This window comes from Chrysemys picta, chromosome 10, assembly GCF_011386835.1.
Source record: "Chrysemys picta bellii isolate R12L10 chromosome 10, ASM1138683v2, whole genome shotgun sequence".
Taxonomy (NCBI): domain Eukaryota; kingdom Metazoa; phylum Chordata; order Testudines; family Emydidae; genus Chrysemys; species Chrysemys picta.
In genome coordinates this window covers 66,217,268-66,241,872 of record NC_088800.1, presented here as the reverse complement: position 1 = coordinate 66,241,872, position 24,605 = coordinate 66,217,268, and the positions used below count along the sequence as shown (strand labels likewise).

Genomic DNA, 24,605 nt, shown 5'->3' with positions numbered 1-24,605 from the left:
TGCACTACATAGACAAGCCCTTATATCATCTCCCATCATGATTATATTGCAAACTCCTCTTTCCATCCTCTCCAACACATGCAGTTCCCCTCCAGCCACTAATATTACCTTTCTTTCTCAGTCTGATTATGACTATACCTGTACACGATCATGTCTGTTTAGGAGCTGAAAACGGGCCTCAAAATATGGTTGGTATGTTCAGTACATATCTTGTATACAAGAATAATCTATTGGATGCTACCTATAAATTTCACAATTTTTGCTTGGTTATGTTTTTATGAAGATATTCATACATTTTCTATTATGCCAATTAAACTTTGCCTTATTTAAGGTATTTGAAAGCAATGGTAGAGATTGCATAGAGGACAAGAACTATTACCCTGAGAAAAGAAATTGATCTAACATTGCAGATGTTGAAGAGGCTGGCACATGGCAGTGCAGGTATGGGAGAACCAAAAAAGACCTTTAGATGCGCAACACAAGGGGTCACTAGTTCTTACTGGATGTTAAACACAGCCTTTGGACAGTACAAAAAAAAACATGGAACTCTTATGTGTTTGAATGACTGACTTTTGCTGCCAAGCTGAGTGTTATAGAAACAATTAGCTATTTAGAAGAATTTATGGGTTAGGGGAGGAAGAAAGCAGGAGTGGCACTAGAAAAGAGATTGCTAGATATCCAGTTCCCTGCTCCCTGTATAGGGGTTGAGATTGTTGGTCAAAGTACATTTTATGCCCACTTCTGACTTCAGAAAGTGGCGCAAGAATTTAACTCCTGCCAAGTATTCTGAAAAGACTTCCACTTATGCTATGCTAAACACAGTTCTCAATTGCATGCATGAAATTTTCTATAGATCTAGCATTTATGCATTTCATCTATTTGAAGACAGAGCTGGGGCTTATTCTGTTTTCTTTTAAGTGATTAATAACATTTCTAACTTTCTGGTGAACACTGTTCTGCTCTATTTCAAAACGGAGAGGACAAAGCACACACATTCATCTAGCACTATATTCTTTTAATTAAGCATGTGCATTGGCTTTATAAAATAGAAAATAAGATAGTATTCTTTGTTACCTTTTCACATACAAGTAATCCAAGCACATGAAAACTGACTTGAGCAAAATGTAGTAATGTGATATATTTCTATAACTTTTTATAGAAAAAATAAGCTACTAAAGGTAAAGTTACACAAGTTAGAAAGTTTTCATTGTGTTATAATGATTGCTATCTAACTCTCATGTGGTAACACTATGGTGCCAAGTAACTCAGCCTCCAATTTACACACTTTGAAATTTAAAAAAAAAAAAATCAAAAACTGTCTACAGAGTATAGGTCAGTTATGAATTCCATTTGCAATGTCCACATTTTATCTCAAACCTTTGCATTTTGCTGCAGAACATACTTAAAGTTTATATATATACACAAGCAGTGTGTTTGTAGCCATGTTGGTCCCAGGATATTAGAGACACAAGTTGGGTGAGGAAATATCTTTTATTGGACCAACATGAATTTGTGACAGAGATGAGCTTCGAGCTTACATAGAGCTCTTCATGATCTGAAGAGTACCGTGTAAGCTCGAAAGTTTGTCTCTGTCAACAACACAAGTTGGTCCAATAAAAGATCTCACCCAACTTCTCTCTAACACACAACTGGTGTAACAGTAAACTGTACTTTGTTCCCCTTAGCTATATTCTGAATAGCTTGACTTAATGGCACCTACTGGCAGCATCTAACATTAAGAGACTGGAATTTTTATAAGAATACCTGTAGTTTATAAAGCCACTATCAAATCTAGCAGAAAGGAGTTTTTAATCGGTGCATTTTGTATGTGACAGATACACAAGTCATTAACTTTAAGTGCATGTGTATTACTGCTCTTTGTAATTGTAAACTTATTACAAACAATCTACACTCTTTGGGGTTATGCTTTACAGCTTTTAAAAGCAAATGAGAGTACACAAATTAGTTTTCAAACTATTGTGCAGAATTTGCACGCACACAATTAGTTGGGGAGCCTCTCTCTGCTGTCCAAGTTTGAAATACTCAAAGAATGCATGTAATTCAATTGAATTACTTACATATCTTTAAGACACTGCTGGGGGGTTGACAGCAATGAAGGCAGCCTGTTGGCCAGGGTGCAGGGAGAGGGAGGGGGAGGGAGAGGGCATTTGACAATTCCTGTCACAGGCACCAAATTGGTAGTCACATGCATTACAGAGCTCTGCAAAGAGGAAGCTTCCTGCTTCTCCTGAATCATGTTAAATCTCTCCTCCCTTCCCTACGGTGTGTTCTGTTGGTTGTTTCACTAATATGATTTACAAGTAACAGAGAATGGCTCATATTAATATTTTAAGAGGATCTGTGTGGACCTAATTGGGCTAAATTTTGGGCAGGGTTGGGTGTTGGTATGGCTCTTGGACATTACATAGAATCACAGAAATGTAGGGCTAGAGGGGATCTTAAGAGGTAATCTAGCCTATGGCCCTGAACTAAGGCAGGACTAAGTATACCTAGACCATCCCTGACGGGTCTTTGTCCAACCTGTTCTTTAAAATCTCCTATGATGGGGATTCCACAACCTCCCTTCATAACATAATCCAGCATTTAACTAACCTTATAGTTAAGTTTTTCCCAATATCAAACCTAAACTTCCCTAGCTGCAGATTAAACCAATTATCCTACCTTCAACAGACAGAACAACAGATCAAGTCCTGTTTATAAAAGCCATTAACATATCTGAAGGCTTATCAGGTCCCATCACGGTCTTTTCTCAAGACTGAACATACCCAGTTTAACCCTTCCTCATAAAAGGTTTAGAAAAACCTGACCTATCACTGACAACTTGTATTCAATTTGTGATCCACTATAACCCAATTTTCAGTAGTACTACCACCTACCAGTTATTCCCCATTTTGTAGTAGTCCATCTGATTTTTCCTTCCTAAGTGCAGTACTTTGCACTTGTCTATTGAATTTCATCACGTTGATTTCCGAACAATGCTAAGATTTTGAATTCTAAACCTGTCCTCTAAAGTTTTAACAATCCCTCACAGCTTGGTGTCACCCTCAAATTTAATAAACATACACCCTCCCCCCCCATTATCCAAGTCATTAATGAAAATATTGACTAATTCCAGACCCAGGGCAGACCCCTGTGCGATCCCACTAGACATCCTACCAATTTGACAGCAAACCATTGATATCTACTAAGTACTGTGTTTCTGCCCTCTCCATCCAGGAGGTAGAATTAGACCTGCAGGGATTCCCAAACACTTTTACAGAGCTCAGTGGCACTAAGACTTGACCTGGCAGGCTGTAGAATAGGACTACTCATATGGATTTTGGTTAAGTGGATTGGTCATGATCTGGAAATTTTGAAAGGCTCTGGAAGTGATCCTACATGAGGAAGCCATTGAAGATGACCTGTTCTATCTTTGATCCTGTGGTCAAAGGTGATCATGTACCTGTTCTATCTTTACTATCAGTAATGCTGCCCTCAGAAATTATCCTCCGAGTTATCTTGCCTTAGTGCACTGTTGAATAAAGTTGCAGCCACTTATCCACAAATTTCAGATGTTTGTTTTCAATGACTCCTTACCAGTCACAAAGAGAATTTTCTACCTGTTTAAACTGGAATTGCTACAGGAGAAAGTCAGAATTTGTTCTCTCTCCAACCACTACATAGTTTCACTGAATTACTTTTGAAAACTGAATTCTATCTATGTGGTAACAGTTGCAACATGGTGGGTAGTTGACTGCATAAATGAATTTATGTGAAAGTGGCACCTTATTCAATAGACCTGGTCTATGTGTGATCTAGACTCTGCTCACTTCAAAAGCTACATTTATTTTACTTCCATCAGCACAGTACAGCCAATATATCTATGAGAAGATAAGCAGATTCCAAACAGCGTCACATCATTCAAATGGTCATGTTCTGCTTACAGAATCTTTCTTGATCTGTGAATGAAAGAGGACCCAGCTTGACTTTCAGATCCCAAGTTGAGCTTACAGAGCTGGCAGTTAAGAAAAAATGCAGCAGGGAGACTAGAAGAAATATAGAACCCCAAAACTTCATTTACTACCATGCTTAGGAAAATGGACTAATAACACCTTTTATTCACATGTGCAGCACTTCAACATTTATTCTGAAAGCAATGTACTTTCAGGCAACCTTGATGACATTTCTCCAGATTAACAGGCACCTAAGCAAACACTATAAATCCCTTCTCCCATTTTAATTATACACACTGTATCAAAATTAAAACTGGAAGAGACTTAAAACCTTTTAAAATATTATCGTATATAGTTCATAAGCCAAATATTTTTGGTAAAAAAAGTGATGCATCAAAGAGCGGGGGGTCGGCTTATAAATGGGTCTACACCAAAATTTGATGATTTTAAACTCTATGGAATCATTGAATTGAATATCTAATACAAGGATTGGCAACCTTTGGCACACGGGCCGCCAGGGTAAGCGCCCTGGCAGGCCGGGCCGGTTTGTCTACCTGCCGTGTCTGCAGGTTTGGCCAATCGCAGCTCCCACTGGCCGCAGTTCACCGCTCCAGGCCAATGGGAGTGGCAGAAAGCAGCAGCCAGCACATCCCTTGGCCTGTGACGTTTCCCGCCACTCCCATTGGCCTGGAGCGGCGAACCACAGCCAGTAGGAGCCGCGATCGGCAGAACCTGTGGACGCGGCAGGTAAACAAACCGGCCTGGCCCACAAGGTTGCTTAGCCTGGCGTGCTGTGTGCCAAACATTGCCGATCCCTGATATAATACATTGCAGTTTTGTTTACCTGGAGCGTCTGCAGGCATGGAGCCCCTCAGCTCCCCGTGGCCGTGGTTCGCCGTTCCCAACCAATGATGCGCCACTTCCCGCAGCTCCTATTGGCCCCTGACAGGCTGGGAGCCAAAGTTTTCCAACCTCTGAAATATAGGGTCGGCTTATGAAAGGGTCATACAGTTTTTGCTATTTTTACCTATCCATTTTGGGGGGTCGGCTTATAAACAAACGGGCTAATGAATGAGTTTGGTAATGTTATTTTAAAAGGATGAGGATTTTCTGCCTTGACTAAAACCCAGTTAAAACAGAACATATTGTGCTAGAAAAGTGTGTATTATGAATTCTTTCACATGCAGTTTACCCTCAGATTTCTTACTGGCAAGTCTTTCAGGTCTCAAACACTGAACCACCCAGCATTTATGGTGTTGTCGGTCTCATGGTATACTGTAGGTCAAGGCAACACTACCATATTCAATCCTGATTAAATTTCTAAATCAGAACAAAAAAAGCTATTACTTACTCTACAGTAACGATGCTTCATTAAGATATTTTAGTCAGTGTGGATCCCATGCGCTTCAGCAAGACCAAATTTATTTATTTATAGCAGCAGCATCTATCCAGGCTGCATATACTCTGTGCTCCCATATCAGGGAATAAAGGGTGGAGTGGCCACAATCCTCTTAGTTTCCTCACAATTCAAAGCCCATGTAGCTGAGGACTTTGAGAAGTGGGGATCGAGGTGAGTTATGAGACCCCCATTGACTACAACATCTCAGAGAAGCACAGTTATTGTGAGGTAAAGTAACCATTCTTTTTTCAAGTACCTGTCAATGTGGATCTCACTCTAGATCACTGGCAAGAAGTACCCTTCCCAGATGGTGGGTATGAAGTCTAAGTTGTATCAGTCAAACCGACTGGAGTACCACTCTTCCAAACTAGCATCTTCCATTACAGCCATATCAAGTGCATAATGCTCAACAAAGGTCAGTAGTTTGGCTCCACGTGGCTACCTTACTGACCTCAAAAGATCAGCTCACTCTGTAGGAGGCAGAAAGTGTTGAAGTATGCCTTGGTGGAGTGTCTTGACATTCAGAGGGAGACGTTTCCCAGCCAAATGATAGCAGGTGAAAATACAATGTATGAACCATTTTGAGATTCGCTATGAAGAGATGGTTTTGCCTTTTGATGTGCCAGATATGGCCATGAGGAGGCGGGGAGAGAATCTCAAAGGCTTGGTTCTGTTGAGATAATAAAGCGAGGAATGTAGCTTCAATAAGATAACTGGTAAGGTAATAAAACAGTTCAAAGGGAATTCGGAGACTTAGGGTGAGGTTTTGTCACTTCCTTGTACCTCTGGAACGATATGTATGGCAGTTCAGCCACAAGGGCCTGCATTTCACTGACTCTCCATGCTGATATGATAGCTATGATTCAGACAGTTGAATGTGGGGTGGTACAATGAGCATCCTGATACGGGTTCAAAAGGAACCTACATGAGCTCTAAGGTGACAACATTGAGATTCCACATGAGACTTTGGTCTCTAATCAGAAGGCAGACACGAAGGCCCCGGAGGAATTTTGATAACACGGGATGTGAAAAAACAGACTATGACAGTATCAGGACATTGCACACTGCCAGTTGGACTTTAAGAGTACAAAGGCTAGGCCTGCTTTCTTCAGCAGCAGTATGTTGTCCAGAATCTTTATCATCAGGGTCTCCACTGTGCTCACTTTGTTTCAGGCTGCCTATTCGGAAAAATCTTTTCCTCTTTCAGGGGTAAGTCTCTGGTGGAAGCTTTCCAACTTTGTAAAAAAAAATCATCTGAACCGGTCAGTCTTGCTCATCCAGCCTGTCAGGTAAAATGTGTGAGGGCCTGGATGTAATTTCGACCCTAGTTTTGCAATAGTATGTCTAGACAGGTGGGAAGGTGTAGGGGAAACTGACAGCACATCTGCAGGAGATCAGAAAACCAAAACTGCCTCTGCCAATAGGAGGAGACTCCATCTCACATCACTGCAGATGATAGACTTCTCATAGATCACCATGAGTCCTAAAACAGGAAAAAACAGAGAAGACATGATATCTGGGGGCATTTCAGTCTTCTCCTAGGACTTGCCTCTGATCTGCCAGTCTAGATATTGGTAGGTGTGGATTCAGTTTCATTAGATTTGTCGTTAGTTGGTGAAAACTCAGTGCTGTTGAGCATCTCAAGGGCAGAACCCTGTTTTGATAGCGGTTGGGTCCCACTGTGAAGCTTTGGTGTTTCCTATGGGCCAGATGGATGAGGAGCCATGAATGATTCGTGGTTTTGGAATAATGGACACAAGTATTACCGTCCTGAACCTGAGACAGAATATATATCTTTGTGCAGTCTCTTCAGACCTAAGAAAGAACAAAGATTCCCTCTGGCCCCCATTTTTATTCATTATGAAGAAATATCAGTAGAAGCCTCTTCACTGTATTCCTGGGAGACCTCCTCTGTGGCTACTAGACAAAGCAATAAGGCCAATTCCATTCGCAATAGGCTCTTGTGAGAAGAGTCCCTGAAGAGGGATGAGGAAGGAGAATTTGAAGTCTGCCATTTCTAAATCCCTGTTCAGAGAGGATTTACAGGGAAATCTGATTAGCAACTTGCAGTCCAACAAGTGCTTGAACAGGCTAAGGTGACTAAATTAAAATAAAGGTTGTTCTAAAGTTTCTCAGAAGAATCTGGAGAAATGTAGCCTAAGGTAAAATCTAGCAGGTTAGAGAGCAGCTAGGTTCCATCTTGCTGCAATGGGTGGTAAGAGGAACGCCCTCTGTGCCCTTCTATAGGAGCACAAGGTGGAACAGGGCACGTGTGGCTTCGATGGACATTGCTAACCAAAAAAATCCAGTCTCATGCATTTGAGGCTCATGTGCACCTACAGCATGTTTCACACTGACATACACGAAGAACTTGTCTTTACTGAAAGTCCTGCCCATTTCCAACCAACCACCTTGATGAACTATACAGATTTGCAAGGCAGCCCACAAAAGTCAGTCACAGGAAGTCATAAAGGGGTCTTTTAGATTTGTTTACAGTCAACCTACAAAGACTAAAATACAAGATTATATTAATTTTGAGATTTCCCGCTGCTCCCCCATCTCTTCTGAACTTTTGGATAGCATTAGTTCAATGTAAAATTTTCAGTGGTTATGAATTATTATTACATTATTATAGCCTTTCTGCATATGGTCCTGCTTGAGGGGTTCTCATGTAAAACTCAATTAATTTTGCATCTTGGTGTTTGCCACCTGCACAGTGACTGACACAGGCATGGACTTGCTGATGTGAATTCGCACGTTAAGTTAACTGTCAAATTCCACTTCAGAACCAATTTAACAAGTTTGTAAAAGCATTTTCACAAATTCTTCTTTTGATCATTATTAAGGGATAATGAAAGAAAATACCATCCTCAGAATCTGTCAGTATCCTGGAAATGATGCTGGAGATGGAAGCTAGCTTGTGTAGGTCTACCTAAGCTAGAAATTACACCTTCAGATCCAGTGCAGACATACCCTTAAGTTAAAATGACCCATTAGGTCTTACCTTGTAAAAATGTAATGCCTATTTCCAATCCTAAACTTACCTACCAAATCAAATCCAACGAACTTTATACTTTAAAAACTAACCTTTAACATCTCAGAATCTCCTTCTCCTTTGCATCCCTATTGCAAAAACACATGTCCATTCTCTGTTAATCTCTACCTGGACTATCACACCACCCTTCTCTGGTGCCTACCTGGATCTCACCACTACACTGTACTCAAAACATAGCTGCTAAAATCATTTAACATTAGTTGTAGCTAGAGCAGCAAGCACTACTCTCCTCCCAGAGTCCTTCATTCCTTGGAGTTTTCTTACATGAGATATGGCTCAATCCCGTCAACTCAAATTCAATGTCCTGTTCAGCTCTGATCCTGCCTACATGTATGGTCTCTCTGCCCATCACACAACACTAAGCCCATTACTCTATCAGCTCCTCTCACCATTATGATGTGTGCTCTGTTCACTGCACCTGAAATGACCACTTTGACTCCAAATACAATCCAGCCTTCTTCAAGGCCCAGTTGATTAGCATGCTAATGCTGATGCTATTTTCTGCAGTAAATACAGTTTAAGCAGCACAAACTATGATGTAAAGCAAGATATAAATCAAACATCTGCAGCTGGTCAAAATTTCTCATTTGAAACTTTTGACAAATGGTTTGCCAAAAAAATGCCCACAGGACATGTCCAATTAATGACATTTTTGGGGTTTACATCAAAAAACTGAAAACTCAAGTTAGTCAGTTTTTTGATGAAAACCAGGAGATTTACTGAGAACATTTCAATGAAAACTTGTTTTCAAATGTCTTCATGGGAAATGTTTTGTTCCTAACCGTCTGGAAAAAAAAAAAAAATCACTAAGCCAATAAATAAAATGGAATACTAGGCAAGTAAAGTAGTAATCTTACAGCCTTATACTGGGTATGGCTAAAGTTTTTAGAACTATTGCTTGTCTAATATCATTCCCTATCTGTCACATCTAACACCGTAAACCCTTTAATGACAGGGACCAGTTACCTGACCACTAACCATGCCAGCTTATAGCGCAGAATACTTTTGAGGGACTACATAGACAGGCCCTAGTTTTACACTTCTGATTACAATTACCTTGGTTAACTAAAATCACAAAGAACTTGAATGAAAGTAACACACACACACACACACTCACACTCTCTTTAGGCACTAGACAAAATAATTCTGCCTAATTAAAGTGATTTACACCAGTAGTTCTCAACCTATTTACCATTGTGGATCACATATGCAGCTCTCCATGTGTTATGTGGGCTGCATCCACACAATATACATACTACCTATATGGTCCTGCGGATGTCACATGGGCCGCAGCTGTGTGCTGATTGGGCCGCAAACAGCCGGTGGGCCACAGCTTGAGAAGCACTGATTTACACCCTTCTCAGGGTCACTAACTTGATTATTTGAATTAGCTACCCAATTGAGGTGCATCTTAACTTAGGTTTACTATATGGTAGCAGTGAACTATAAAATGTAAATTAATGTATTTTGATTCCCAAAGCAAGCATATGTATATGCAGTTAATTTTTTAAATTCACTCAAGAATGAGCCACTTATTTAGCCACTTTATTTTCTGAAAAAAAATTTTTTTTTTAAACTTTTGTAAGTAAACAGTGCTCTCATTCCACTTCTCATAGTGAGCAGTAATTTCCCTATTGGGGCCGTGTGTGTGTCTAGAGGTCAGTGTTTTAAAGAAGGTCATTGACTACTTATCACTATGAAATTGGCATGAGGATTAAGTAAGGTTACAATGTTTAAACATTAATACAAAGTATTCTGTCCAATAGGATTAGGAGTCTGTTTTCTATTTTCTGTGTCAGAATCAATAACTACTCAGAGAAAAATGCATTCAACAACTCAACTGTTTGGAGATTTGTGACCACGGATACCTCCCCTCATCTCTTTCACTAGACTCCATGGATTTACTCCACAGGTGAGTTGGCGAGTTCCCTGAATGATTGTCAAAAGGGAAAACAACCCATGATATTAGGCTATGACTGTCACATAGCATTTCAGAACAATGCTACAAATTGCATAACACAATAAAGTATTCTGTTTGTAATATCTCAACCAACTACCATAATACAGTTATACTATTAGAGAAAGTTAGATTTAATACCTGAATTTGATTTAAAGTGAATGAAGTTTGCCATCTGAAGTATTTAGGCATATTTCTGCCTATTCAGCTGTACACAGCCTTTGTGTTCTTGCTTTAAGATCATTTGATGTTTTCTTGAACAAGCTACTGATGCGAAAAAGCCTTTGCAAAACTTGGTTTTGGTAATAAGCCAATCAACTCTTTGGCACCAAGGAAAGTCAGCAATAGTGAGCCGCTTGGCAAAGCTCACTAAGTATTTAGTACGATAAGCGAGAGCTAAGCAAACTTAAGATGCTCACGCTAGAATGTGGACTTTACACAAGCACTCAAGTAGAGATAGAACACAGACAGAATCATGTTTTAAGCATGTGAATGTTCAAACATTGGCAGCCCAAATTAAGTAAAAACTAATTTTCATCTTTCCTAAAATGATTTAGTCCTCTTCTACAATAAAGACAGAAGGGTACTCTGTACTGCTGATGCCTTTGATAGATCATGAAACAAATCTAAGCAGATATGTCACACCTTAAGGTAACTGGGGACACAGACAGCTAGTGAAAACCTTCACAATTTTGCTCTACAGAGACTACCATTTGGTAGGCTTAGTGAGGAAGAGAAGAGAAAGAGGAGGAGAAAAGAAACTGGGAGCCAGGGAATTGGGTTTGTTTAGTCTGGAAAATACGACAAGGGACAAAATAGCAATTTTTGAAGTATCTAAAAGGTTGTTACAAGGAGGAGGAAGAAAAATTGTTCTTCTTAACCTCTGAGAATAGGATAAGAAGCAATGGTCTTAAATTGCAGCAAGGGAGGTTTAGGTTGGACTTTAGGAAAAACTTTCTAACTGTTAGGGTGGTTAAGCACTGGAATAAATTGTCTAGGGAGGTTGTGGTATCTCCATCGTTGGAGATTATTAAGAGCAGGTTAGACAAACACCTGTCAGGAATCGTCTAGATAATTAGTCCTGCCACAAGTGCAGGGGACTGGACTAGATGACCTCTCAAGGTCCCTTCCAGTTCTAGAATATGCAGGTAGCAATGTGGATAGGGAAAACATGGAGTTTCAGTATGTTTTACTACAAGAACTACTCAACTAGTTGCAGTGAAGCCTATAAACCCAACACATGCATTGGGGCTACAACATCCTGGTTATCCTCTGCATAATACTGCTTGACTTCACAGTTCTTTGCCCCTTGGAACCTACCCATTCTGCTGGCTTCTTTTATGATGCTCAGGAAGCAATCTGGGCAGGAGAACAAATTAGTTCTGAATCCCTGTCTAACTCAACTGGCTCTAATAGCTCAACAAAATTCCCATACCTGTTTGTACTGCTGTTATGTCAATGGTACTCATACATAAAGAGAAATGGTTGATACAAAGTGACAGCGGCTTATTAAGAGAAACATAGTGGCAAATGAAATTCCTACTTTTTTCCAGCTAGAAGGAAATTATGGACTGAGGAATTTTAGAAGAGACAGTAGCAACCCTTTCAATGTCTGTTTATTGTGCCAACAGGCAAACCTTACAATGAGGTGATTCCAGTAACACTTACCTATTTGTACTTGTTCTGGCTGGCTAAGTGACACAAATGCTGATGTATCATCAATCCAAGATACCTGAATATTACCTAAAAATGCAGATAAAACAAGAATCATCACAACAGTTATGACATTTCACATAATCTAACAGGTTCAATCCATGTACTGATGTGCCATGGGATGGATAAAGTCACATGCCTTCTAGTAACTAGAGTTTGAGATAATTATGTCCACTTGGATCTTACTGTAATGCGTACACTTCACATACATGAGCCCAGAATCTTTTAACCATGAGTGGGCATGAAGCACTGAGCATCCTCAACCTCCACTCATTTCCTTCAGTAATATAGGCATCCAGGTAGAAGACTCAGTTACAAGTGGGGAAGGAGGGTGGGTCAGAGTATCCACATGGACAAAAGCATCTCTAAACCGCTCCACTTACTGTAAGTTAGGTTACCTCTGCAAGCATTTGTCCACCTGCATACCGCTATTAGTGACTGGCCAGCAGTTAACCCAAGGAGCTGGGTGATAAGACTCCTATCTAAAAAACAATAAGACAGACCTGCCTAATTTGATCTAGAAGATCCTACAATGGAGTAGTGATTGGTAAATATATGAGCAAAACTCTAAGTAACTGCTCTACTTCTCAGAAATAGAAATTCTCCTAAGATGAGCCATAGGAGTACCTGCACTAGCTTGAAAAGGGAGGATTACTTTGCTCAAAATGTAAGAAACTTAAATACAAACTGAAACCTAATTTGAGAGCGTCTAGGTGGCAACAGATCATTCCTTGGATTTATTAGCAAAAGCTACCACAAGCCTGCAAGAGTTTCAGCATGACTGTTTTAAATAATGTTATTAGAGCCTTGTCCTCTTATTTATGTGTATAAAACTTAGTTTCTGTGGGAGAGTCAGGCAGCTTGGGAAAAATGCTCGCAGATGTATAAACTAACTTAAATGATAATCTGAATTTCTTTCGTAAAAGCTACAGGTACAGCCTAATTATAACTCTGTCCTTATGGAATACAGCATATCGGGGGAGGGGGCCATCACCAAAGCCTGTTTTTCATTCATTGTGAGCTAAAGTGATATCCACTAAAAATGTTGCTTACAGAGAAATAATATAGCAAATATGATGAAAGATTCAAAAGAAGGGTCCATTAAAAACAGCAGCAGCAGATTAAAATCTCAGGTGAAATAAAGAGCTATTGGGTTGATTTAATGAAGAATGCACCATTCTCACAAAATAAACTGGTTCATGATATAAGGGGGGGAATATCATGCACCCCTCTGTTTATATAATGCATCACCATCATGTTGTCTCTGTTGGGATCTTGCTGTCCCAAAGGAGGGGTAAGAAAGTCTTGCAGACTAGACAAACAGCTCTGAGTAGAAATACATTTGTGTAATTGACTTTGTCCAAGACCATAGACCTGGACCTGAAGGTTGTTTAAGGTCGTTTCTACCCTAGAAAACTTTTGCTGGCATAGCTATACCAGCAAACCCTCCTACTGTAGACACAGTTTATACTAGCATAGGAGTGCTTCTGCCAGCCTAGCTCAATTTACAACTGCAAATCCAATTCCAAAGTAGGCCTTGAGGCATGTGACTAGAAACAGCAAAATATAGCATGCCCAGACAGACAAAGTTTGTCTCAATTAAATCTCAACCACAAATTAACAATCTTCTCAGATCATTACTGATAGAAACTCTGATTCCAAGTGTAAGTTAGTTTAATAATTTTAGGTTTCCATCCTATTCAGATAGGTTACAGAATGCTTTTTGAAGCTGTCAGATAATAAAGTGATGCTCTTTTTTGCTATGATTAAACATCCTGAGCTTTTTATTCTCTAGTTTGCAAGTTAAGTACTGTACCTTTGAGTGGGCCAGGTGTTCAGGATGTAAAATTACAATAATCTGAAGACCCCAAGAAACATAATTGATTCAATATGGTTTCTGACAGCCCCACTGAGCTTTCATAACAGAAAGCTCAATCATCCTGTAAATAAAGTTTATCACTTAAGCGCAAGTTCTCTGAAGTTATGTTTATACTACATCGCATTTCAAGAGGTTCAATCTTCTCCATTATTCTAATAGTCTAGAATGTTTAAGGAATGTGGATCCCTGCCCTCCCGTGGGGAAGAGATTCAGTACAGTGGGGAAAATTATGCTACTAGCCTTTGCAAGTGGCATAACAGTTCTTTGAGTACACCTCTACCTCGATATAACGCTGTCTTCGGGAGCCAAAAAAATCTTACCATGTTATTGGTGAAACCGCGTTATATTGAACTTGCTTTAATCCACCATAGTGTGCAGTCCCCCTCCCCGGAGCACTGCTTTACCGTGTTATATCTGAATTCGTGTTATATTGGGTCGCGTTATATCGAGGTAGCGGTGTATAAGGATTCAGAGTCAGGCAAAAGAGTAGAGAGGTGAGTGCACAATATGCATCTGGTAATAATCTGTTAACGTCACACTAGACAGAAGAAAGCTTTTCCTGGCCACTTTAACCCTGTTCCAAACAGATCTTAAAACAGTTTACTGTACTGATTATGTAATGCATCATCTTTTTTTTCCATATGATTTAATTACGATGAATTCATATTAACTTGTTTCATTGGCATCCAGTTGGATGGTCATGTCGCATCTTTCAAGTCTTCTTGCATTTGCCATTCTACAGTTCTACCCTTCATTACTTGATTCTGATCCAACTGGTACGCATTTTCCTTGATACTTGCTCATTTCACCATTTTTAATCCATCAATACGAGGGATGTTAAGAGATACTAGGTTAAATATTTTGAGGCATGAACATAAAAATCTGCAATCCAAAGTGAGCGAACCCCAAAAGGAATTCTTATGCAATTCCTCATGCTGATCAGAGAGTCCATGCAAAAGAAGTTTGCTCATATTTAAGCTGACCTTTGATTAAAAGTATGTTAACTGAAGAGAAATAGGCTCATAGAAGCAGGAGAGAATAGTAAGCTAGGTCATCCAGCAAATCTGGCAAGCATTCTCGATAAATTTTACAAATATTGTATATTTCATGAGGATGGTGAAAGGATAATAGATGTTTGAAAAATAGACAGCTCTGCTGCAAGTACAGTATTTAGCAAAAACACAGCTAGATGCCAACTTACATACTGCAATACCAAGCCAAATATTTGACATTCACTAGAGTACAGAACACTAGCAGGAGAGGGTTGAGCCAGAGAGTTCTCAGTTTTGAGACATCTAATACAGGCCAACTGTCTTCTACAATCTAAGAAGCGGCATTTTAGCCTAGCCTACAAGGTCACAAGTTGTCAAACAGATTTTTCCCCCCATTAAAAAAAAGTTTACAGCTTAACTTTTAAGTGTTGTTAGAATTTATTTTATCCAAATGTCAGGAGATGAGACTTAAATCCGCCATTTCTGAGGAAAAGCTGCCATGTTAATATTTGGGTTCAATATTTTAGTTTTTAAATTAAAATTATGTGACAACCGAAAATACGGGAATTATCTTTTGGGACAGCACATTGCACTATAATGCCTAAGTGAATTATACATTATTCAAACAATATGTATGGAAGGATATGCTAAGACTCTCCCTGTTTTCATATTAAAGATTGGCTGAGTACTATATAGGTCACCCTGAAGTTGTAAGCAACTTTTGGACACCTGTTCACCTGACACTTTTGGACAGTGGAAACAGTTTAAGTCTTTATCTTGTGGGCAGGGGGGTAGTGCAGGTACTTCTACAGCATTTGCCAGCTAATGTAACTGAGAACAGTTAATAGAAACTATACATTTCAACTTTCTGGCTAGAAGACAGAGTGCAAAGAAAGCAAGAACAGCTAGAAGGGGTGGTCAAGAAATCTATCTTCAATTGGGAATGGAAAGGAAAGGCCAGAAATGCTCAGAGCAGAAACAGAATGGAAAACTTTCACGGTGACCTGTATAACCAATCCTAAAATTTCTTTAATACATGCTGAATTCCTCCAGAGTATATGGGAGGTATCTAGTACATATTACTATATTAGAAGGGTTTAAAAAAAAAACTGGGCAGTTCACCTTGAAATACCATTTTTATTTTTAAAATGCAAAAGTTATAAAGTTAGATTAAATATTAATTTTATGACAGACATTAAAACACTATCATAATTAATAAACCTTGAAGACAAATGCTCAAGCAACAGTGGTGTTACAACCAAGCAACGTGGAATATGAAGTATAGGTGTGCTGGTGTACATAAGGTTTTTCAATATATGTTTCAAATGATGGTTTAAAGTGACTTTAAGAAGTCAAAATCTTATCTATGTAACACCTGAATTATTAAAACTGAATTTTAAAAAATCCAGCGTTATTTGTGCATTTCACATTTTGAACATCATCAAGCTTAGACAATGAAAACAGATTAGCATCCATTTTTCCTCCCCAACTAAATGATTCTCTTGCACTAGCAAAATGCTATGTTAAGTCTGCTTAAGTCCAACTCATTCATTCTGGTGAATTTAAAAAAAAGGAAGAGTTTGGCAATAGTTTGACAATACTTTGAGTCTAAGTTACCTATAATTAGCAAGGACTAAACAAAGGCTATGAATTCAGCATAAAACCTTGGTTAAGTATATCACATTTGTCATCAAATGACACTGTTGAATATTTAATACTATTTCAAGGTAAAAAGAGGTAAAAATAATGTTTTAAGGGATTTCACAGTCCTGTGCCGAGATTTCTTTAGGTTCTAACCAGCACTCATTATGAAAGTTTTAAAAATATCATTTAGCCAGGGTAAGAAAACTCGTTAAAAAAAATGCAGCATGAAACATGTTAAAATCATGACAACAACAACAGGAGGAGTGGTAAATAACAAAGAGGATTGGTCACTGATACAGAGCAATCTAGACCGCTTGGTAAACTGGGCAGAAGCAAACAATACATATTTTAATACGGCTAAATGGAAACGTGTATACTTCCAGGAACAAAGAAGAGGCGGTTACTCACCTGTGCAGTAAAAAACGGTTACTCACTTTCTCGTAACTGTTGTTCTTTGAGATGTGTTGTTCATGTCCATTCCAACCAGGTGTGTGCTCACCGCGTGCACGCCAACCGGAAGATTTTTCCCTTAGCAGCGTCTGTAGCGTCGGCCTGGGCACCCCCTGGAGTGGCACCTTCATGGCGCCCAATACAGGGCCCTGCCAAACCTCCAACTCCTCAGTTCCTTCTTGTTGGCTATTCCAACAGAGGGGTAGGAGGGTGGGTATTGGAATGGACATGAACAACGCATCTCCAAGAACAGTTAAGAGAAAATGAGTAACAGTTTTTTCTTCGAGTGATTATTCATGTCCATTTCAACCTGGTGACTCACAAGCCAAAGCTCAGGAGGTGGGGTCGGAGTCATGCACTGATTGGAGCACAGCACGCCCAAAGGCCACATAGTCTCTGGCCTATTGTGTAATTGCATAGTGCGTTGTATGCATCAAGGACCACATAGCCGCCCTGCAGATTTCCTGGGTGAGGACTTGCGCTAGGAACACCGCCGAGGAGGCCTGGACCCTGGTAGAGTGGGCGGTAATCGGCAGGGCGGGCATCCTCGCCAGGCCGTAATACTCCCGAATGCAGGAGGTGATCCACGAGGAGATACGTTGAGAAGAGACAGGGAGACCTTTCATTCTGTCCACCACGGCCACAAAGAGTTGGACGGACTTCCGGAACAACTTAGTCTTCTTTATGTAGAAGGCTAGGGCCCTATGTACATCCAGTGAGTGCAGCCTGCGCTCCGCATCGGAGGAGTGTGGCTTGGGATAAAAACACTGGGAGGAAGATGTCCTGGCCCATGTGAAACTGGGAGACAACCTTAGGGAGAAAGACCGGGTGAGGTCTGAGTTGGACCTTGTCCTTATGAAAAACTGTGTAAGGGGCCTCGGACGCGAGGGCCCTGAGCTCCGAAACCTGTCTAGCCAAGGTAATTGTCACGAGGAACGCGACCTTGTACGAGAAATAGAGCAGGGAACACGTCACTCTGGTGTTCAAATGGAGGGCCCATAAGTTTGGAGAGAACTAGATTAAGGTCCTAGGCTGATGTGTCTGCAGGAAGAGCCTGTCCAGGCCCTTGAGGAAATGACTGACTAGAGGATCTATGAAGACCAAGAAGCCGTCTGTGCCCGGATAGAAGGCGGAGATGGCAACTAAGTGGACCCTTACTGCTGACAGGGACAGGTTTTGTTGTTTTAGGTGAAGGAAGTAGTCCAGTATGAACGGTATGGGGGTGAGCAACGGCAACTGTCTGCCCAGATGGAGAACCGTTTCCACTTGGCAAGGCACGTTGCCCTGGTGGAGGGCTTTCTACTACCAAAGAGGACTTGTCTGAGATGATCCAAACAGGACAGTTCCACGGTGTTTAGCCACTGAGCATCCAGGCCATGAGGTGGAGCGACTCTAGATTCGAGTGCCGGAGTCGGCCATGGTCCTGTGTGATCAGATCCGGGTCCAGCGGGGCGCGGCCACGCTGGCACTATCAGTATGACTCTGGGCCCAAGTTCCTGTGGATCTTCAGGAACACCTTGTGGACAAGCAGAATTGGTGGAAAAGCATAGAGCAGGCTGCCCCCCCACAGGACGAGGAAGGCATCTGCAATGGATCCTGGACTGACTCATGAGGGAGCAGAATAGCTGGCATTTCTTGTTGCCGCGAGTGGCGAACAGGTCTAGCTGGGGAGATCCCCAAAGACAAAAAGATTGAGCTCACCACATCCAGCCAGAGGGACCACTCGTGGCCATGGAAGGTCTGGCTGAGACTGTCCGCCAGCTCCTGCTGCACTCCTGGGAAGTATGACACCTGCAGGTGGATCGAGTGCTCTACGCAGAAGTCCCACAGCGCGAGGGCTTCCCGGCACAGGGGAGAGGAGCGTGCACCCCTGTTTGTTGATATAGAACATGGCTGAGGTGTTGTCCGTGAGAACTGAGACGCACCTGCCCGCTATGTGAGTTTTGAAAGTGTGACATGCCAGACACACCGCTCTCAGCTCTCTGACATTGATGTGCAGAGCAAGGTCCGCCTGAGATCAGAGGCCTTGTGTCCTGAGGTCCCCTAGATGAGCTCCCCAGCCCAGATCTGATGCGTCTGTCACCAATGAGAGAGAGGGCTGAGGGCCGGCAAAGGACACTCCCGCACAAACCACTTGCGGGTTGAGACCCCATAGGAGGGAGTGCAACACCGGGCGGGGAAGGGTTATGATGCTATCCAGAGCGTCTCGGGCTGGCCGATACACCGACGCCAGCCAAGACTGGAGTGGGCGCAGTCTGAGTCTGGTGTTCTGTACCACATAGGTGCATGCAGCCATGTGTCCCAGCAGCTTTATGCAGTTCCTTGCTGTGGTCATGGGAAACTGTCTGAGGCCCCGTACGATGTGCCCTAGTGAGCGAAACCTGGCTTCCGGGAGCTATGCCCCGGCTTGAGTCGAGTCTAGGACTGCGCCTATAAACTCTATCCTCTGCACCGGGGACAGAGTAGATTTGGCCTCATTTAGGAGGAGACCTAATTTGAGGAAGGTCCTTCTTATGAATTCGACCTGAACCTCCACTTGGGCTCTTGAGCGGCCCTTGATCAGCCAGTTGTCAAGGTAAGGAAAAAAAGTTGCGTAGGAATGCCACGACGACTGCCATGCATTTTGTGAATACTCAGGGAGCTGTTGACAGTCTGAACGGGAGGACAGCAAACTGATAGTCGCCGCTGCTCACCACAAATCTGAGGTAGCGTCTGATGTGGGACTACTGCGATGTGAAAATACATGTCCTTCAAGTCGAGGGTGGCGTACCAATCTCCCGGATCCAGCGAAGGGATAATGGACGTTAGCGAGACCATGAGGAATTTGAGTTTCTTTACAAACTTGTTGAGCTCCTGCAGGTCCAAGATGGGTCTGAGTCCCGCTTTGGCCTTCTGTATGAGGAAATACCAGGAGTAAAACCCCCTTGCCCTGTAGCTCCTGAGGAACCTTCTCCACTGTCCCCACTGAGAGGAGGGACTGCACTTCTTGAATTAGAAGTTGTTCATGAGAAGGGTCCCTGAAGAGGGATGGGGAAGGGGATGGGAGGGCACAGAATTAGATAGAATATCCCCTCTCTACCATGCAGATCACCCAGCGGTCTGAAGTAATTTGGGACCAGGCATGGTAGAAAGGGAATAGACGGGACGAGAAGGTAAGAGGGGAAAAGGATCCAGAGTCCGTACTGGTGAGACGTCCTTGACCGCACCTTCAAAAGGGTGGTCTAGGCCCAGCGGAGGCTTGGTCTGGCCAGAGTTTTGCCCAGAGGAGGGATGTTGCCTCCTCCTACCACTCCTGTTTCGCTTACACGGAGCGTCCTGGTGGTTCTGCGGCTGATAAGGCCAAGGGGCAGACTGATGCCTAAAATGTCTGCACTGGGTAGCTGGTGTGTGGAGCCCCAGCGAGCGAAGAGTAGCCCTCAAACTGTTAAGTCTCTTATCTGTTTTTTCAGGGAACAGGGAGTATCCCTTGAAGGGGAGGGCCTGTATGGTCTGCTGGACCTCGTGGGGCAGTCCAGAGACCTGTAGCCAGGAGCCTCGCCTCATCACCACCCCTGTGGCCAGCGTGCGTGAGGCTGCATCTGCCGCGTCCAGAGCTGCTTGCAGAGAGGCCCGGGAAACCAACTTCCCCTCCTTCACAAGTGCGAAGAACTCTACCCGAGAGTCCTGAGGCAGGAGCTCTGACAACTTAGCCATTGCCGAGCAGGCATTCTGTCCGTAGCAGCTCACAACGGCCTGCTGATTGGCTATGCAGAGCTGCAGGCCCCCCGATCGAATAGACCTTTCGGCCAAATAGGTCCAGCTTCTTGGCACCCCTGTTTTTAGGGGTGGAGCCTTGGAACCCCTGGTGCTCTCTCTGATTGGCTGCATCGACCACCAAGGAGTCTGGGGGAGGGTGGGTATAAAGGTGTTCGTACCCCTTAGACGGTATGAAGTAGCGCTGCTCGGTTTTCTTGGTTGTAGGGGCCAGAGAAGCAGAGGTTTGCCACAGATTTTTGGACATGTCAACTACTGTTTTTATTAGTGGCAGAGCAACCCTGGATGGGCCATAGGGGGCAAGGATGTCCACAACACAGTCACAGGGTGAGTATCCCCAGGCTTTAAGTGGCCCATCTCATTAGCTGCTGGAGAACACAGTTTTTCGAGAGCCGGGGCCGTCAATGTCCCTGCGACTGCTTCATCAGACGAGGATGAGAGGACGGGTAGCGGGCCCTGTTCGCTACCCTCCGCCCCTCTGGGGTCCCTCAGCACATAGTACTCGAGCTGCGGTGCCAGTGCTGATGGGGGATTCAGCACCGCAGCTGGTGCCAGGGCTGACAAATCCGGCGGTACTGAGCCCAACGGTGCCGGCGAGGTTGAAGCTGGAGCCCTTGACGGTGCTGTTGCCTGGAGACATGGTGCCAGAGCAGTCTGCGCCAGCAGTGCCGCTCCCTTGGATGATGGTGCCGCTGATGGTGGTGCCGGCGCTGTCTGTGGCACGAAAGATGCCGAAGAGGTTTCTACAGGGGACCAGAGTTCCTGAGTGGTGTGCCGTAACATGCGTGCCCCCCAGCCCGTGAGGGAAGCATCTGTGGTAACTATAATGGAGGGGGACTCCTGCACGAATGGGACTCCGGAGCAGAGGTTGTGTGGAAGAGTCCACCATGCGAGTGAGTCCTTGACTTTGGTATGGATAGAAGTCTGTTTAGGCCATGCACATTTGGTCTGTAGACCGTGGTCATCCAACCCTGTAGGCACCGGCAGTGGCGTGCATTCTTGACCACAAAAGTGCAAGAGGCCATATGTCCGAGAAGTTGCAGAAAGTCACAGACAGTGGCCTGCGGGCCGTTCTGCAACTTGGCGACAAGATTCTTTATAGTGTTGAATCTGTCGGACGGGAGAGATGCAAGTCCGGTTATGGAATCGAGGTGAGTGCCTATGAACTCTAGTCGTTCAGTAGGAGTTAATGTGGATTTGTTTTTGTTTATTTGTAGGCCAAGACCCTGGAAGCAGTCAATGGTCATCTGCATGGGTTGGATGGCCTCCTCGAGAGTCTGCGCCTTGAACAGGCAATCGTCCAGGTAAGGAAAAATTATGACTCCTTTTTTCCGCAGGTGCGCCGTTGCCACCGCGAGAATCTTGGAAAAGATGCAGGGTGCTGCGGAGAGGCCAAAGGGCAGTGGGAATAAACACCCTTTCCCCTGTGTGGATCAGGCACTGTCTCCACTGCTCCTAGTTGCCGGTGTATGCATGCCTAACGATCTGAGCGTCGCTCTGGAATCCTTCATGGTGTGCAGCACCTCGTTGGTTTGTGCTGCAAATAACTTCTCACGATCGAAGGGGAGAATCTCTACGGTATTTTGTATCTCATGTGGGAAAGAAGAAGAGGCAAACCATGAAGCCTGACGTATCACTACGGCCATTGCGGTGGACCTGGCAGCTGTGTCCGCAGCATCGAGGGCAGCCTGCAGTGCCGTGTGGAAAATAATCTGCCCTTCAGAGACTACTGCTTTGAATTGTTGTCTCTTGTCCTCTGGGATGTCATTAATAAAATCCATGAGTTTCCCGTAATTTCTGTGATCGTATTTGGCCAGTAGGGCTGCGTAGTTTGCCACTCCAAATTGTAGCATGGATGATGCATAAACTTTGCTGCCAAGTAGGTCCATTCTTTTGCTGTCCTTATCAGAGGGAGTGGACCGGAAACGCTGCTGTTTGTTCTTTTGGTTGGCTGCTTCTACCACCAGTGAATTTGGTGCTGGGTGTGTGAAAAGGAATTCTGAACCCCTGGAGGGGACATAGCATTTTCGGTCTGCCCTTTTGCCGGTAGGGGGTATGGTGGCTGGGGCTTGTCAGATATTCTTGGCAGGGTCCATAATGGCTCCATTAATAGGTAGAGCGATCTTGGAGGAGGTCCAAGGTTGTAATAGGTCAGTCAGCTCATGCTGAGTCTCCAACACCTCCTCCAGAGTGATCTTGAGCTCATTAGCCACTCTTTTGAAGAGGTCCTGAAAATGAGTAAAATCATCAGCTGTTGTTGGGGATGGGGACATAATAGCCTCATCCAGTGAGGAGGATGAACTATTATTATTTGGAGAGGTTTCAGGTGCCTCCTTGTCTGCGTGCACCGCTGCAGGTTGCTCCTGTGCATCCGTTGCAGAAGCGTGCACAGGTACAGAAGGAGGTCTAGTGTCGCCTCTGCATGGGCTGTGCCAGCTATTGTGGTGCCTGCTGTAGGACCCCACGGGTTCCAGTAATGCTTATCTGACTAAAAAACTAGGTAAAATGTATAAACACCTATCTAAAGCAAAAAAATAATTGAGCAAGACTGCTGAGCTCCATCTCAGGCCAGGACAGTAGAGAAGGAATTGAGGAGCCTGGGCTGTGTGCTATTGAGGCACAGTCGGCGTGTGGCGGCCCGTGCAAGTACTGCTCTAAAAATCTCCGAGTGAAGGTGCACCAACACCTGGAGCGTAGCACCCACAGGAACATCTCTCGAAGAAAAAGAAGAACGTATGCCATATTTACAGGATGAGGGACTCTATGCTGGGAAGCAGACACTCTGAAAGACATTTAGAGGTTGGGGTGGACAATCACCCGAATGAGTTCCCAGTCTGACGCTGTGGCCAAAAGAACTAATATGATCCTGGGATGCATCAACAGGGGAATCTCGAATAGGAGAGATTATTTTACCTCTCCACACTTGGCACTGGTGAGACCATTGCTGGAATACTACATCCAGTTCTGGTGCTCACAATTCAAGGAGGATGTAGATAAATTGGAGAGAGTTGAGAAAAGAGCCACAAGAATGACAAAGGATTAGAAACATGCCTTATAGTGATAAACTCACTGGCTTGAGCTTCTTGAGTCCAACAAAGAGAAGGTTAAGGGGTGACTTGATTAAAGTCTTGAAATACCTACATGGGAAACAGAAATTTGATAACAGGCTCTTCAGTCAAGCAGAGAGGCATAACAATTTAATGGCTGGAAATGGAAGCTAGACAAATTCAGACTGAATACAAGCTTTAAATTTAACGGTGAGAGGAATTCACCACTGGAACAATTTACCAAGGTCCATCACTGAATTATTAAATCAAGACTGGCTTGTTGTTCTAAAAGATAACCTCTAGGAATTATTTTGGATGTCAGACTAGATGTTCACAATGGTTCCTTCTGGCCTTGAAATCTATGAATTTTTTTTTTCAAACTAGAAAATCTAAGACTGCTTCCTCTATTACTTTAAGCTTCGCAGAGGCTGGCTGATCCTGAAACCTTGTATTGGAGCTCTTCAAAACAAGAGATTTTATTTTTAAAAAAAATCAGAGACCTTGATTTTTTTCAAAAATTATGGACTGTTTATTTGTTAATAGTGGGATGAGATTTATTACTTCTATGACTACTACTGACTTTCCTTGGGGGCTTTTGGCAAGTCACAACCTCATTATCCCTCGATTTCTACCATCTGTAAAACAGAAGTACTACTATATAACATCACCCTAGGATGCTGAAAGGCTTAGATTAAAATGGTTTAAAATGCTTAGATGGTAGGAAGTTCCACAGGACTGACAAAGAAAATGTGGTGACAATATT

At 43.0% G+C, this 24,605-nt stretch overlaps 1 protein-coding gene across 13 annotated transcripts in view; it reads right to left on the bottom strand.

Moving 5' to 3' along the window:
- The window catches only part of PARN (poly(A)-specific ribonuclease), a 154,810-nt gene that overhangs the window by 78,300 nt on the left and 51,905 nt on the right, over positions 1-24,605 (bottom strand). For 7 of the 13 annotated variants that reach the window (XR_010590832.1, XR_010590831.1, XM_065558855.1 and 4 more), the window contains exon 21: positions 12,033-12,107. Coding sequence is in view for 8 of the 13 variants with exons in the window: in XM_065558855.1 (XP_065414927.1) it covers positions 12,033-12,107 (75 nt within the window). In the remaining 5 variants the exon portion in view is untranslated. The other 6 variants (XR_010590833.1, XR_010590834.1, XR_010590835.1 and 3 more) reach the window with 5 other exon arrangements.